Source organism: Trachypithecus francoisi, unplaced genomic scaffold, assembly GCF_009764315.1.
Source record: "Trachypithecus francoisi isolate TF-2019V2 unplaced genomic scaffold, Tfra_2.0 Contig01436, whole genome shotgun sequence".
Lineage (NCBI taxonomy): Eukaryota > Metazoa > Chordata > Mammalia > Primates > Cercopithecidae > Trachypithecus > Trachypithecus francoisi.
This window is the reverse complement of record NW_022681430.1, coordinates 643,585-659,376: the sequence shown is the minus strand read 5'-3', so window position 1 is coordinate 659,376 and position 15,792 is coordinate 643,585. Positions and strand designations below refer to the sequence as shown.

At 36.2% G+C, this 15,792-nt stretch overlaps 1 protein-coding gene across 4 annotated transcripts in view; it reads right to left on the bottom strand.

Moving 5' to 3' along the window:
* The window catches only part of BTAF1 (B-TFIID TATA-box binding protein associated factor 1), a 106,004-nt gene that overhangs the window by 41,310 nt on the left and 48,902 nt on the right, over positions 1-15,792 (bottom strand). For all 4 annotated transcript variants that reach the window (XM_033224301.1, XM_033224312.1, XM_033224323.1 and 1 more), the window contains 5 exons: positions 7,655-7,759; positions 6,415-6,564; positions 5,976-6,118; positions 5,439-5,613; positions 3,771-3,974 (listed from right to left, as the gene is read on the bottom strand). In XM_033224301.1, the coding sequence (XP_033080192.1) occupies positions 3,771-3,974; positions 5,439-5,613; positions 5,976-6,118; positions 6,415-6,564; positions 7,655-7,759 (777 nt within the window). The remainder of the gene's footprint in view (positions 1-3,770; positions 3,975-5,438; positions 5,614-5,975; positions 6,119-6,414; positions 6,565-7,654; positions 7,760-15,792) is intronic.

Below are 15,792 nucleotides of genomic sequence, written 5' to 3'. Positions count from 1 at the left end.
ACAACTGCAGTAAGTGCAAGTTGCTGTGGGAATACAGAGCATTGCTTAATCCTTCTTAGAAGAACAGATTAGTGGGAGACTTGCCAGAATAGGGTAACACTTACGCTTTGTTTTTAAAGAACAGGCCAATCAGGGATTATAGGGACATCTTGGCAAACAAAGTGAGGTAGGAAGTGTAAAACAGGACATTGTCCATGGAATTCAAAAGTTTATCATGGCTTGAGCACAACATGCAGAAAAAGAGATGAACTCTGGATGAGCACAGAGGGTTAGGGGTGGGGAATTCCTGGCAAAGGAAATAGAAGCTCAGGCCCAGAAGTGAGAATGAGCAGAAGTGAATGAGTATAGTGTACTTCTGCAAGAAGAAAGCTAACTGGGCACGAGTAGAGAAAGTCCGAGAAATAATGAGGAGATAAGAGATGGAGAATTTAGAAGAAGGTGATGAAAAGAAGAAAGATAAAAATGAAAAAGCAAGGAAAAGGAAAATAATGTTTTTAAGCAGGAGAGGGATGTTCAGGGTGGCACAAAAAGAGCATTGCTAGTCTAGCACAGCATGCAGGATGAAATGGACCAGAGGCTGCCTGGAGCCCTAGAGACGAATCTGGACCTAGATATAAAGTACTAAGATCTGACTGGGCTCTGATAATGGAAATAGAGAAGAGATTAAACATGAGACTTTATTTATTTTTTTTGAGATGGAGTCTCGCTCTGTGGCCCAGGGCTGGAGTGCAGTGGCATGATCTCGGCTCATTGCAAGTTCCGCCTCCTGGGTTCACGCCATTCTCCTGCCTCAGCCTCCCGAGTAGCTGGGACTACAGGCGCCTGCCACCATGCCCGGCTAATTTTTTATATTTTTAGTAGAGATGGGGTTTCGTTGTGTTAGCCAGGATGGTCTCAATCTCCTGACCTCATGATCCGCCCGCCTCGGCCTCCCAAAGTGCTGGAGTTACAAGTGTGAGCCACTGCGCCTGGCCTAAACACATGAGACTTTCTGAAAGAAAATGCTGACAAGATTTGTGACTGGAATAAAAAGAGTATCTTTGTCAAAAAAAAAAAAAAAAAAATCCAGTTTTTGTTGTGTTCAGTGTGAAGTGATAGTGAGATATTTAAGTAAAAATGCCTAAAAGAGAATGTAAGAAAGATTGACAGTTGATACCACACAGTACATGGGTAGGAACTAAATCATGAGAATGGTGAAAGAGACAAAGATAGACAGCAGGGAAATGTCTATATTTGGCAGGTAACAGGAAAGTAGGGATTCAATGAAAGACACAAAAAGTGGCTCCTTTGAAAACTGCCCTTCCCTCAAAAGTCTCTTCGAGAAAAAAAAAGAAAAAAGAAAAAAAAGTCTCTCCCAGAGATTCTGATATTTATGCTTGTCTTCTAGCCCAAGTCAAAACAACTGAAGAGTAAAAGATCTGAATAAGCAAATCTTAAAGGGGCCATTTGATGAGCTTAAAAAATAAAAGTTCCCAGAAATAGTAGGCAGGGAACCCAGACTCAAGAAGATTTGAGATTTAATTCCAGACAGGCAAAAAAGTAGGGAGAGGAGGCAAAAAGGAAAACTTACAGAATAACAACAATCAGGAAAATAACTTTATAAAAGAAGAGAACCCAGGGGGAAAAAACAGCAATTTTAGCTTTCTCTCAAAGGTGAGAACAAAAAAACTCAACTATATTATTCAACTGGAAATGGGGATAAGAAGTGATGATTACTATTTTCATGGGGACCAACACAAATGAAGTGGCTCAACTTCTGATCCTATAACTAAAAAAGGAAGAACTCATACATACTACACCTAACCTCATGCACTTACTAAGCACAAAGCTGCTGTAATGAAGCATGGATGCTGGCATAAGGAAAGACAAATAGACTGAACAAATGGAGCCCAGATACACAGCCATACTTTATAACTTCAGTTGGTTTTTGACAAAGGTGCCAAAACAATTCAATAGTGAAAGGAAAGTATTTTCAATAAATAATGTTGGAAAAATTAGATATCTATAAGAAAAACAAACCTCAACCTCTATTCCATACTATACACAAACATTAATTCCAAATGAATGATAAATCATAAAAACTAAATGACAAAACTTTAAAAGAAAACATATCTGAATACCTTTGCCACTTGGAGAGTAAAAAAAAAAAAAAGATTACTGAAGTCACAGAACATAATGGCCATGAAAGAAAACAACTGATAGAATTCACCAAAATTTAAAATATCTGGTCACCCAAAGACAGCACTGAGAATCAAAAGGCAAGCCACTCACTGCCAGAAAAATATTCAGAAAGCATCTATTTGACAAAGGATTGGAATCCAGGATACATAAAGAACTCCCACAACTCAATAACAAACAAACAACCTAATTCAAAGTAGACAAGATTTTGAAAAGATATTTCAGAAAGGAAAAATATACAAATGACCAATAAAAAATTAAAAAGTATTCAACATATTAATCATCAAAGAAATGGAAATTAAAACCACAATAACACTATCACACAATCACTAAAAGTGAAAGGACTGACCACATCAAATACTGATGATGTGGAGTAACCAGAACTCTCACATATTGATGGTCAGAGGGTAAAATGATACAATCTCTTTGGGGAAAAGTCTGTAGTTTTTTTCTAAAACTAAACCTACAACTACCTTACGATTTAGCAATTCCACTCCTATATATTTACCCAAGAAAAATGAAAGCGAATGTCCACAAAGACTTGTAGAAGAATGTTTATAGCGACTTTGTTCACAACAGACAAAAAGTGGTAACAGCCCAAGTGTCCATAAACAGGAGAATGGCTCAAACTAGTTGTGGTATAATAATACAATGAATAAAACTCAAGCAATAAAAAAAGAATAAGTTATTGATATATATATAACACAGATTAGTTTCAAAAACACTATTCTAAGAAAAACCCTTACACCAAAGAGCACAGTGTATGATTCAATTTACATGAAATTCTAGAACAGGCAAAAGTAATATATCTTTGTGGGGGGGATGAAAATAATGGTTACTTGGTGGCAGGGCGAGGCAGAGATTACTGGGAAGTGGTGATGGTAATGTTCTGTATCTTGACAGGTTCAGGTTTCATAGGTATATGCATCTGTCAAAATTCATCAAACGGTCCACCTAAGATTTGTGTGCTTTAGCACATAAATTCTGCCTCAAAATAGCAAAAAATCATAAACAAATACTGAGTTTTACTTAATTATATAAAATGCTGAAGTATAATGATATCTGAAACTTACTTAGAAATGCATTAAAAAACAACTCCCCTGGATGGATTCATGGTTGGATAGAGGGGTAGGTAGGTGAATACATGTGATAAAGTAAATCTGGTAAAATGTTAACTACAAAATCTATCTGTTAAGTATGAGTGTTATGTAATTTCATCACTTTTTCTATATGTTTGAATATTTTCATTATAGGCTGAGAGCAGGAAGAAGTACTCAGAACTTGTAGAAGCAGTTTTTTCTATACTCTGCAGTGATAAGCAAAACCGAAATGACAAAACATAACAGCTTTTTCTAATAAAGGTTCATTGATTCATCAGAATTTTAGTTTTAAAAAAAAATCCTTCATTATTCTCTTATCTCAAGAAAAGCCTATACAATGAAATACCTTTTCTAAAGGGTAGAGATGACAGGCTATCAAGCCACATATAGACTCAACAAATAAATGTGTTTTTGTGATAAACATGTCATGACAAATTTCTAACCTATATTTCATGTTCTATCTATAATTAAGAAAGTTATTTCTTTACTCACCAAGTCACTAGCTTGATCTATTGTTAAAACATTGTTGTTTACTCTGTTACCAACTTCAATATGTACATCAGCTAATGATGATATAAGTTGTTTACATTCATTCTGCATTCGCGTGAATGGAACGGCAATTTCGTCATAATATAAATGTTCTGAAAGGATATCAAGTAAACGTGGCTGCAGAGCTAAGGTAACAGCTTTACACTCCTAAAATACAACAGACAACAAATAGGGCAACTATATGAACATTAACTTTACAGATACAGAAATCATCATTTGCAGACTACCAAGTTCTAAATTCTTACTTATATTGAATCTATATTCTGTTACTTCTCCAAACAGTTAGTTGCACAGAAAAAAGGGTATTACACCCAAATTATTGTAAAATGTTAACATGAATGACTACAGAACATGCATATGGAACTATTACAATTTCATTCTCTATCTATCCAAAGTTTACGTGTATATATATCACAGATTTTAAACTATATTACTGTAAAAAAAAAAAAAATCAGTCAGAAAAGAACATCTATCATGCACTAATTTAAAATGTTATTTAAAAACTCATTATTAGATAACAGTTGAACCCTAAGCTTCACATGCCATACTGTAAAAGTGGATACAAAATTTAAAAGCTACTTACCTGCCCCCAAATTTAACCAACCCTTCCCACTCTCTCTGGTTGTTTTCTGCCCCAAACCGAGGGGAAATGGCCTCAGTGGTGAGCCATGAGGGGTTCTGTGGGATCTGGGTGATCAGCCTGGGTGATCAGCCTGGGCTTCACAGAGTAAGTCCATGAAGCTCTGTGAGTGTCCAGAAACCGAACTGTCAACACTTGCTGCTGAGTCTGAGAGGCACAAAAACATAGCATCACTGCCTCTCCAGCACACCAACTCCTGCCTAAAAACAGATGAGCTTTGCTTCTTTCCAGAGGCCAAGCAGGGGTGTCAGTTGCAATGGAGCATGGCTCAATTACTTTTAGATATAGCTTTGACAAACTGCTAAGAGGCAGTAACAAGTAACTCTCACAGCAAGTGCAGACAGTTGAATTTCCAGAATTCCAGTCAATGGAATAAACAAAGCCAGTAGAAAGTTTCTTTGATTTACAGAAGTATGTCTTATACAAAATCACACATCTCCCTACAAGTTAAAGGCTAAAGAGGCTGGAAGGGAATGGTTTATTTGGAAACATGAAGATTTTGGTTTAAATACAGAGATGTTATTCTTCCTGTGACCAAAATTTCTGCCTTTGCTACTACCCACACAAACAGATCTCTAATACTCAAAGCCTCGTCCTTTGTAGTTTTCAGTGATACCTGAGAGATATACAAAGGAATGGATGACCAATAGTTTCTGGACTACTTTCACATATACACAGTTTTTAATAGGGACATTTCTTAACAGACTGTTCAGTCAAGAGCAAATATTAAGTATGAGCATAACTAGTAGTTGGAGGTATGAGTAGGGGTTCTAAGACAGAAGTCCGGAGTTAAAAGTAAATGGGAGAGAAATAATGTTCAACATAATTTGGACACTTTTCTATAACTCTTGGATACTGATACATCGAAAATTTTCACTTTTCTGTTGTAAATTATAATGTAAATAATCCTAACAGCTCAAGGAAACTGCTTTACTTAATTTGTGTTTCTTACTTTTGGGGCAAAATCTTACCTTTTGTAAAGCAGCCCATTCACAGATTACCAAAGCTACACTAATCCTTTGTAAAGCAGACTTGGAGTTCAAATGGAAGAGTAGTAACTGGCCCAGGGATTCAGCAGGTTTAATTTCTTGAGTTACCACATTTACACCTGGATCACAAATACAGCAACACAGTGCTCCTAACAACCTAAGAGGGAGAAAAAGGAAGTTACTATAAGAAATTACTTGAAGTAAAGTTTCCCCATACGTCGGGAAATTACTTCAATTTCCTATAATTACTTGAAGTAAAATTTGGCTTTTTGAAGCCATAACTTTTCCCACAGAAGATACAATGACTATCCTGTCTTCATAAGAAGATAAAAATCCTATTTTTAAAGCTTCAAAATAATTAGAAGTATTTACTTACTCTAATTTTTCCTTAGGCTATAATTAGTGTGATGAAGAAAGGAAGGATTGATGGAGACAGCAGAGGAATCTTTTGTTGGTTAAATAACCCCTGAAGGCCAGACTTGTAAATGTATGACTACCTGGCACTTAATGTACACTCACTTAGCTGCCATCATTCTGGCCCGCATAACCACAAAATCCCTGGTGGCCGGGTCTTCCATGATGGTTTCGGCACCTGCAATATACTCCTGAAGTACTTCTTTACTCTGGCTTTGGCCTTGACGCACCTTACCACCTGTTTTTTCCTACAGAAGGAGGGGAAAAAAGAAAAACAATAAAGATTAATCGTTGACACTAAATAGGCAACAACAAAAATATGATCTTTTTAAAATAATCCCAGTAAAATACAGTTCTTTTCACAAAGTTTTAATGGATAAACATTACTATTCATTTTGTCGGGGTCCTAATAAAATAATGGTTTCTCCTTACTTATGTTAATTAAATCACACTTACAACAAGGCAATACAGATTTTTTAATACGGTTACTGCATTAATAATTAGATGATGAACACACAAATACATTATGTGCTTCTACACTTACCTTGGCTCTAGCTTTTACTTCTAGCAACATATTTAAATCGATAGGTAAATGAGAAGGCTGCATCATCAAGCAAAGCCAAGCACCCATCCATGGGCAAGCAGCTGCTACCACATACTGAACTGAAGCCTTACTCAACAGTTCCATCCAAACCTGCAGGGTAAAAGGGGGACATGAAAGTGAATTTTTTCTAATAAAAATAATAAACTCTAACACTTATCTTTAGGAATACTGAGGTTTTTTTAAGTAGGAAATAGCACAGAGATTGATTTAGAAATTCAATATAGAGGCTTATTTTTGAAATATAGTACTGTTTTCTAATAGGTTTGTACACTAAAAAAAAAAAAAAAGTAATACAAAGGAACTTTTTTAAAAAAAGAACATAATTCTCTTTTTTAAAAAAACATGCCCATAAAAGTACTATAGAATTGTCAAAATCTCAGTAAGTCACTGAAATAAATCCTTTGCATATATCATAGGACTCAATATTAATGCAGTCCTATATCCAACACACACTTAAAAATAGCTCCTAATATTCTTTGCTAAACTCAGAGGTGGTAATAACCTAGTATAAATTTAAAACAGTGTAAGTCTTGATTCATGATCTTACTTAATAAGGATAAGGTACCTTTCCTGACGCCTAACATTTAATGGGCTAGGACTAGCCTATGGAAAGATCACCACTGTTAATCCAAGGTTGTTAACAATGAGTCACTTTAGAGGCCAACAAGTCAAGAGTAATTTAACAGATTATAAAGGTACAAAAGTACCATTTCCCCTCCATAAATGCTATTAAATATATCAAATGGCTCCTCCTCTAATGATTCTAACACATATGTTCACTCTTTCTAAGTAGGGAAAAAAGTACAAGTTTCAACAATAATTAGACTCATATTACCAATTGATCCCAAAAGGTACTTTGCAGAATCTATAAGCATGCTGATAAACAACAAAATGAGGGCCAGAAAAAAGCAATCTTTTACTCATTTCATTTTCTGTATTGAGGTTATCAGAAAGTGCTTAAAACACGCATGTAAGTCACATGATAAGAGAAAGAAGCATGGCCAATCAAAACGATTACATGCTACATGTAAGAAGCCTAGTTCTTTGTCTCATCTTGCAGATCTCTAGACTTTTCAAATCTCCAAGAGATATGAATGACCAACAGAACAGCAATTATGAAAAATTTTAAAAACCTACAAAAGTTACTAGGAAAAGGAATACAAATACATTTGCTGTGTACCTTGTGAATAAGGTCCAGAATTTCCTGACTGCTTTCCAAAACACAGAACTGAAAAATGTGTCGGAGCATATCAGGCAGTATAGGTATAAGCCAAGACGAAGAGTTCTGAAAACAAAAACAGAATTAAAAGCTGTAGCACATAATTCTTGGATGTTAGCTTACCTGAAGAAATGTATGTCAAATAACAGAAGTACTACCATGAAAAGATTGCATGGTTTCATTAAAAAGGCTAAACAAGTGATAAACTTTGACAAGATTTTGAGGCAACAAACACCTTATTTACTATACCAATGGTCTGAAGAAATAACAGCATATAATCACTGAGAAGCTGGAAAAAGTCTGATTATCATTAATAACAATTTTGCCTCAAAGTTGAAATCATCCTCCATATGGAACCATCCTCTAACCAGCAACATCTCTCTGGTTATATCATACATCACTGCTTTGTCAAGAAAATCTGTAAAATACTCAGGTTACTGCTCTTGTGCCAGATGATCAGAGTTTAAGTTCTATGTGCTCACCAATAATCCAAGTAATGAATTATACTATAATATCCACCCCAGAAACTTCTACTTGGAGTTCACTACAAAATTAAGGTAAAGGTTCTTCATCTATTTTGGGTCAGGGACCCTTTAAAACTCTGATGAAAACTATGTACACTGTGTTATCAGAAAAACACATCATTACAAACAATATTTTCCTTCCAAGGTTCAGGGATCTCCTAAAGCCTGGGTTAAGAACCTCAATTTAAGGAATTTCCTAACAATTCAAAGGCCCACCCAAATCAAGCAACCAAATAGTGCTTAACTAAGTATCTAATGTGTGTCTAGAATTCCCAGAATAAGGAATTCCAAACTGTCTATTGCTATTCAAACAATTATAAGCTCACTGGATAAAAATGTCCATCAGAGAAATTCTACTAACTAGCTCAAAGTACCTATCAGTATCCTGCCCTCCACATGACTTTTTTAAAGCACTAAATACAGTGTCTCTATGAGAAATTTGGAAATTTTAACTGAAATTGCAGAAATCCACAAGTTCTAGGGATAATAAATGCTTTTTAACTTAGAAAGCTACCTATAATTTGTAGCCAATGGAAAACTAATGACAAAGGTAGGATCAGGGTTTTATGTTCTCAACATGGTCTGAAACAAGTTTTAAAAAGGCCACATGACTCCTCAAAGAGGTAAAAACAGAACTGCCATTTGACCTAGCAATCTCTTTACTGGGTGTCTATCCAAAGGAATATAAATCATTCTATCATAAAGACACATGCATGAATATGTTCATTGGAACACTATTCACAAGAGCAAAGATATGCAATCAACCTAAATGTCCATCAACAGTAGTCTGGATAAAGAAAATGTGGTACACATACACCATAGAATACTATGCAGCCTTAAAAAAGAACAAGATCATGTTCTTTGCAGGAACATGGATGGAGCAGGAGGCCATTATCCTTAGCAAACTAACACAAGAACAGAGAAGTACATATTCTCACTTTAAGTGTGAGCTAGCTGACAAGAACACATGGACACAAAGAGAGGAACAAAAGACACTGGAGTCTACTTGAGGGTGGGAAGGAGGAAAGGATCAGAAAAAATAACTATTGGTTATTAAGCTTAGTACCTAGGTGGCAAAATAATCTTACAACAAACGCCCATGACATAAGTTTACCTATATAACAACAAACCCATACATGTACCCATGAACCTAAAATGAAAGTTAAAAAAAAAAAAAAGCCATAAGTCATCGACTGGAGGAGCATTCTCACTACTTCGCTATGTCTTAACTCTACTTTTCATTGAAAGGGAAAGGGAAGCTGGGAAGAAAAAAGTTCTTTTCTCATTGGAGAGAATTAGGGACAATCTTAACAGAATTAGGAAAGCTATAATAGCAATAAGCAAATAATTTGGTGTTATTCTTCCATAATGTCTCTTAATTTCTCATTTTCCCCCCAACATATTTACCAACTCTCTTCCCTGACCCTCAACCCCAAGAATGGCAATCCAAGCAGTTGCCTGTAGGTCCCCAAAAGTCACATCTATACAGGAAGATTTTCCCCCTATATTTATGACCAATACATGTGATATAAACTGTAGTTGTCTTCTCAGGCTACAAACATTGTTACTCTACTAAATTCTACTTTATAATTATTAAAAACAACCAGAGAAGGAAAGGATACAAGGGTAGAACACAGGATTTTTAGGGCAGTTAAACTATTCTGTGTGATACTGTAATTGTGGATACATGACATCATGTTTGTCAAGCCAATAGAATGTATACTACTGAGAGTGAACCCTAATGTAAATTATGGACTTTGGTTGATAATAATGTGTCAATGTAGGTTCACTGATTGTAACACATTAGTACTAGTCTAGTATGGGATACTGATGGTGGCGGAGGCAGTGTTGAGGACGAGGGATGGGATATATGGAAACTGTCCTGTTCTCTTCAATTTTGCTCTGAAACTAAACTGCTCTGAAAAATAAAGTCTAGGCAAATAAGTATACTCACAGATGGCCCACATCATATGTTGCCAGGAACATACAAATTAAAACAATGATGAGATACCACTTTATACCTGTTAGTATGGCCAAAATCCAGAACACTGACAACAACAAAAGCTGGCCAGTATATGAATCAACAGGAACTCTCACTCATCGCTGGTAGGAATTACAAAATGGGGCAGCTATTTTGGAAGGTTCTCACAAAAATTAAAAATACTCTTAACATCCAGCAAGTGTGCTTTCTGATAGTACCCAAAGGAGGCAAAAAAGTCCACACAAAAACCTGCACAAGATGTTTATAGCAGCTTTATTCACAACTGCCAAAACTTGGAAGCAAGCAAGATGTCTTCAGTAGGTCAATGGATAAACAAACTGGTACAACCAGACAATGGAGTATTATTCACTAAAGAGAAAAGGAACGATCAAGTCATGAAAAGACACAGAGAAATCTTAAATGCATATTACTAAGTGAAAGAAGTCAATCTGAAAAGGCTCCATACTGTATGATTTCAACTACATGACATTCTGGAAAAGGCAAAACTATGGAAATGGTATTTCTTCCTCTGATCTGCCTTCCTGAGACTCGGAATAAGGAGAGTTGACGACAAACAGAAATAGGACTAATGGACGTTTCACTGTACCTGAAAATGAAGGTAAAACTTCTAACCATCTATACCCCCCTTCCATTTTGCCCTCCACCAAACCAACTTCCTGTCACTTACTAATTTAGTGCCATCCTGCTCTCTTCTGCCTCCAGAGTTATACATACTATTCCTTCCTCTGACTCTTACCCTTATTTTCCCCTAGCTAAATTCCACTTACCCTTCGAGTTTCAGCTTAAACTTCATTTCTAACATGATGCCTTCCCTGTCTATCACCCATCTCACTTAGGATCCAATAGTGTCTTCTACCTCCCATATCAGATAGTTACCTCATTAAGTTATTCTTGTTTAGTTATCTGTCTTTTCCTGTCTGTCTAGTTTCCTATTTTAAGCACTACAGGAGAGCAAAGGCCTTGCCTCTTACCACTATCTAGAAAATTGTTCAAGCACATAGCAGGCACTTAAATAGTTGTTGAAATCCATCCTGGCCACTGGAAATGATCCAAAGTCGTATAATATAAGAAATGTTTTCTCAGCATTTTGTACAGGGTCTTAAAAAGAAACACGTATTTGATCTTCATCCCCAGCTCCTGGCACAGAGCTCCTAAAACCCAAAGAACTTCCTGAGTGATAGGGATTATTCATAATAACCATAGTTTAGTTTGTGTTAATGAAATGACTCTTCGTAGGCCCCAAGATAGCTTCAGAAAGGGGGCTGGTTGCCAGAGGAACTAACTATGTGATTAGAGGGCTAGAACTTTCAGCCTGCCTTCTGCTCCCCACCTCCAGAGCTGGAGGGGTTGGAGATTAAGTTAATCACCTCACTAATGGTTAATAATTCAATCAATCAGGACTACATAATAGAGTCTCCATAAAACCCCTAAATTTATGAAATTTATGGGTTTATGGGTTGGTGAGTGCACAGAGGTGCTGAGGGTGGCGTGCCTAAAGAAGGCATGGAAGCTCCAAGCACCTCATCCCCATACCTTGCCTTGTGCATCTCCTTCCATCTGGCTGTTCCTAAGTTGTGTCCTTTATAGTAAGCTGGCAATTGTAATTACCAGTTTAACAGCCTTTCTGAGTTCTGTGAAGCATTCTAACAAGTTATCAAACCTGAGGACAGGGTCAGGGGAATCCAGTTTACAGATAGTAGGTAAGAAGTATGGAAGGCCCAACACTTGCAACTGGTATCTGTTGTGTGACTGAGCCCTCTAACTTGTGGGAGCTGACATTAATTCCAGGTAGACTGTCAGAACTGAACTGAATTGTATGATACCCAGCTGGCGTCCAGGGAGTTGGATAATTGGTTGGTGTAAGGAAGAAAACCCGCAGATTTGGTGTTAAGAATGTTGTATTGTAAAAATGGCTCAGCAACAGATCCCTAACTGGCAGATTTGGCATGTCAGGTGGGATAAGATCTTGTCTGTACCCTTTTGTTACGATCCCTCTTTTATCTTCCCACAAAATGGGTACACTCAGAAAAAAAGGAGCAATCTGAGCATCACCACAAACACCTGATTCTTGCCTGCAGGCCAATTCATCATGTCTACCAGCATATCAAATGTTCTCAGACTGCAGGGAAGACGATCAGGAGAGAACCTATACCTTGGTGATGAATCACACTGAATTCTTTCACTAATTTTACTAATTTGCTCTGAAACCCTATTTTGATCCACAGTCAAACGAAAAGAAAATTTCCATATTTAGACAGTTTATAACGCCTTGTTCTATTCATTTCTCCAACCAACATTTATTGAAGATCAGCTAAATATTTCAACTTTGCTCTCTCCTTTTCATATTTTTATAAAATCTGGCAATACCCAATTATGCTAGCATTCTCTAAGGCCAAAGTCTTAGTTCAGGCTCTTTGTTTCCTACTTATTTGTGTATGTTAAATTTTCTAACATTCTAAACTATGCTTCAGAGTCCAATCCAATCTCACGTATATCTTCATGTAATAACCAAACTTGCCCTTCAAACAAAAGTTAATGTACTGGTAACTGAAATTTTGGAATGACTCACAAAGTGACTGAGATGCAATGGAATGGAAAAGTTGACCCAGTCAGTAAAGAAGGCAAAATAGGAGATTCATGTCTAGGAGTTTGTCTGGCAACAACAGTTACCAGTTATCAACACAAGTTAATCTGGATATTTCAGTAGTTCACTGATAGACATATGTATTAATAGGTATACTCAGCACATACAAATACACTGGCTAAAGAGACAATATAGAAAGGACAAACAAATGGTAAAGTCCTTCACTTTGATTACCAAGCTGCAAAAAAAGTTAAACCTTGATTGTAAATCATTATGAAATAAAACTAGTTTTTTTTGTTTATTTGTTTTTGAGACAGAGTTTCACTCTGTCACCTAGGCTGGAGTGCAGTGGCATGATCTCTCAGCTCATTGCAACCTCTGCCTCCTGGGTTCAAGCGATTCTCCTGTCTCAGCCTCCCAAATAGCTGGGATTACAGGCACCCACCACAACTCTCGGTTAATTTTTGTATTTTTAGTAGAGACAGGGTTTCATCATGTTGGCCAGGCTGGTCTCAAACTCCTGACCTCAAGTGATGTGCCTGCACTGGTCTCCCAAAATGCTGGGATTACAGGAGTGAGCCACTGTGCCCGGCCATGGTTTTTCTTAAGAGCTGCTATCTCATGCTCCCCAGGAAGCCAAGCTTGCCAATTCTTTCACATGTTAACATCACAGAAGAAGGCAGACGGATTAAACAATATATTTTCACAAATGCTATGGTATGCCACAGGGAAGTATAAAGGAAATAACATTTCAGAGACAACTGTATTAACTGTGGTTCTATTTAAGGACATTTTAGAGATGTGCATGCCAGCACACATACTTAATAATGGATACCTTTTAAAAATAAGGACATCTCCCTTATAAAATCTACTGATTTTAGAAAGCAAAACAAAACCAAAAAATTACTAAAGATAACCAGGATAATTTCAAGGAAACAAAAGCATCAATCTTTACAAGGCAGTGATACACTGAGCTATAGCTAAGTCTGATCTTGAAAAGTTACTTAAGAATTATTGAGGTATAGCTTGAGAAGTTAGAAACTGAAACCAGGAAACAGCTACTAGTATTCAGGTGAGTTTTCTTTTCTCACTTTTTAGTTAAAACAACTCCATATTCAGAAGTGGGAAAGAAATTAGACACATAATTATTTTGTCCCCATATAAAATTTAGTAAAAGCTGAACGCCAGAATAAGATCTGAAACTGAAGTGAGCTGTTTATATGAGCTTGGGAAAGTTTCTTAATCTTTGATTATCAGTTCTCTCATCTGCAAAACAGAAAGGACAGTAGCCACCTCACATAAACTGCTTAGCACAGTTCCTAGCATAAAGTAAGCCCTCAATAGTTTAGATTATTATTACCACAATTAAACATCATTCCTATACCCCAGAATAAGAATGCTCAGAATGAAAGTACTAATTATTGTTTTAGTATCTGTACTATTATTTATACTTGTATAGCATTAACATTTTCAAAGCACTTTCATATACATTATCTCACTTGATCCATGTAATTCTGAGAGAGGCTAGAGATAATCACCAGAGAGGGTTAGATAAATCTGACCAAGGTCATAAATTAGCAAATGATAGAGCCAAAGTCAGAACTCAGATCCTGTCTATTTAAGGGATCTTTTAATTATACCATTGAAGGGGTTAACAACAGTGATAAAAAGCTCTATTTAACTGCTCTTTACATTATGATTGCTTTCATAAAGGATTGCTGACTAATTAGGAATACTTAACAACACCAAGAAATCAAAGGCAAGGAAGCAGCTCAGAAAAAGGAACACAAATTAAAAGTGAGAGTAGATTTTTATTACCACGACAGGTCAATGATCTTTTATCCAAATTCCTTGGAGCCAGATGTGTTTTGAAACTCAGAAATTTTTCAAATTTTAGAATAATGAATTACATACAGTGTATATTATATAATATCTCCAATAGAATCCCGGCAGCACCTAAATAAAATATATTAATATTTCTGCAGCAAAATGTGTGAATAGGCACATTAAGTGGGATACAGACTAAGCAGTTTCTCTTCAGAATGGTCAGGTTTTGCCACCACATTAGTAGTTTTACAAATTGACCCAACTCATAAAAAGCTTTGGCTTTCAAAGTTGCAGGAAAGGAATCATGGAACTGCACTACAAAAAGAGTTTGCACATAGCTATAAATTAATCAATAAGTAACTTTCAGGCAATTTGTGGAGAGGAATACAGTAACAGATAAAAGCATCAGAGATGGTTTATTCGTACAGCTTTTCGGAAAGCAAATAATGTTGCTGGGAATCACAAGATTAACAATAAAAATTAAATGAGCTTTCACTGCATAATAATGACTTTAAACAATGATTTAGATAAAATGAGTTATAGAAGTTGGACATGCTTTGTGGCACTAGAGATTTGATCTGTCTCATGAAAGAAAAGGTACAGGGAGGAAGAAAGGGAGCTAAAATTTAGGAAGGTGAGAGTTCGAGGGAGTGGGAGCAGGGGACAAGGAGCCATGTCCAAAGATACTTTGATCAAATGAACATGATTACACTTAGGATACAGGAGTGGATTTAGAAAATGTCCTTGACTCCAGAGTACATATTAGGAAATATTAGGGGGAAATGTTGACCAGAGCCAACTATTAGAAGACCGAGAAAGACAGGAATTTAATCCTAGTATAGTGTTAGGCAATTACAAATTACTAACCAGTTTGTGAGTAACTGAGGCTATGGTCCCCCAAATCCTTCCGAAACTTAAATTCTTTCCTTTTAGAAATACTATGACCGTGTAGAAACGAAAATTCCAAACTTTAAAGGAGCATACTGGAGAAAGGATGATAATTTTCATGAATACATAGAAGGGAGAAGTAGGTAAATTAGAAGATAGGATTATAACTTAATTTTAATTTTGTATTACAAAAACTTGAAACAAGACAAAATTATAAGAAATGTCAATTATGGATTGTGTAAACATAAATGAATGTTGTTTCATAAAATTCCCT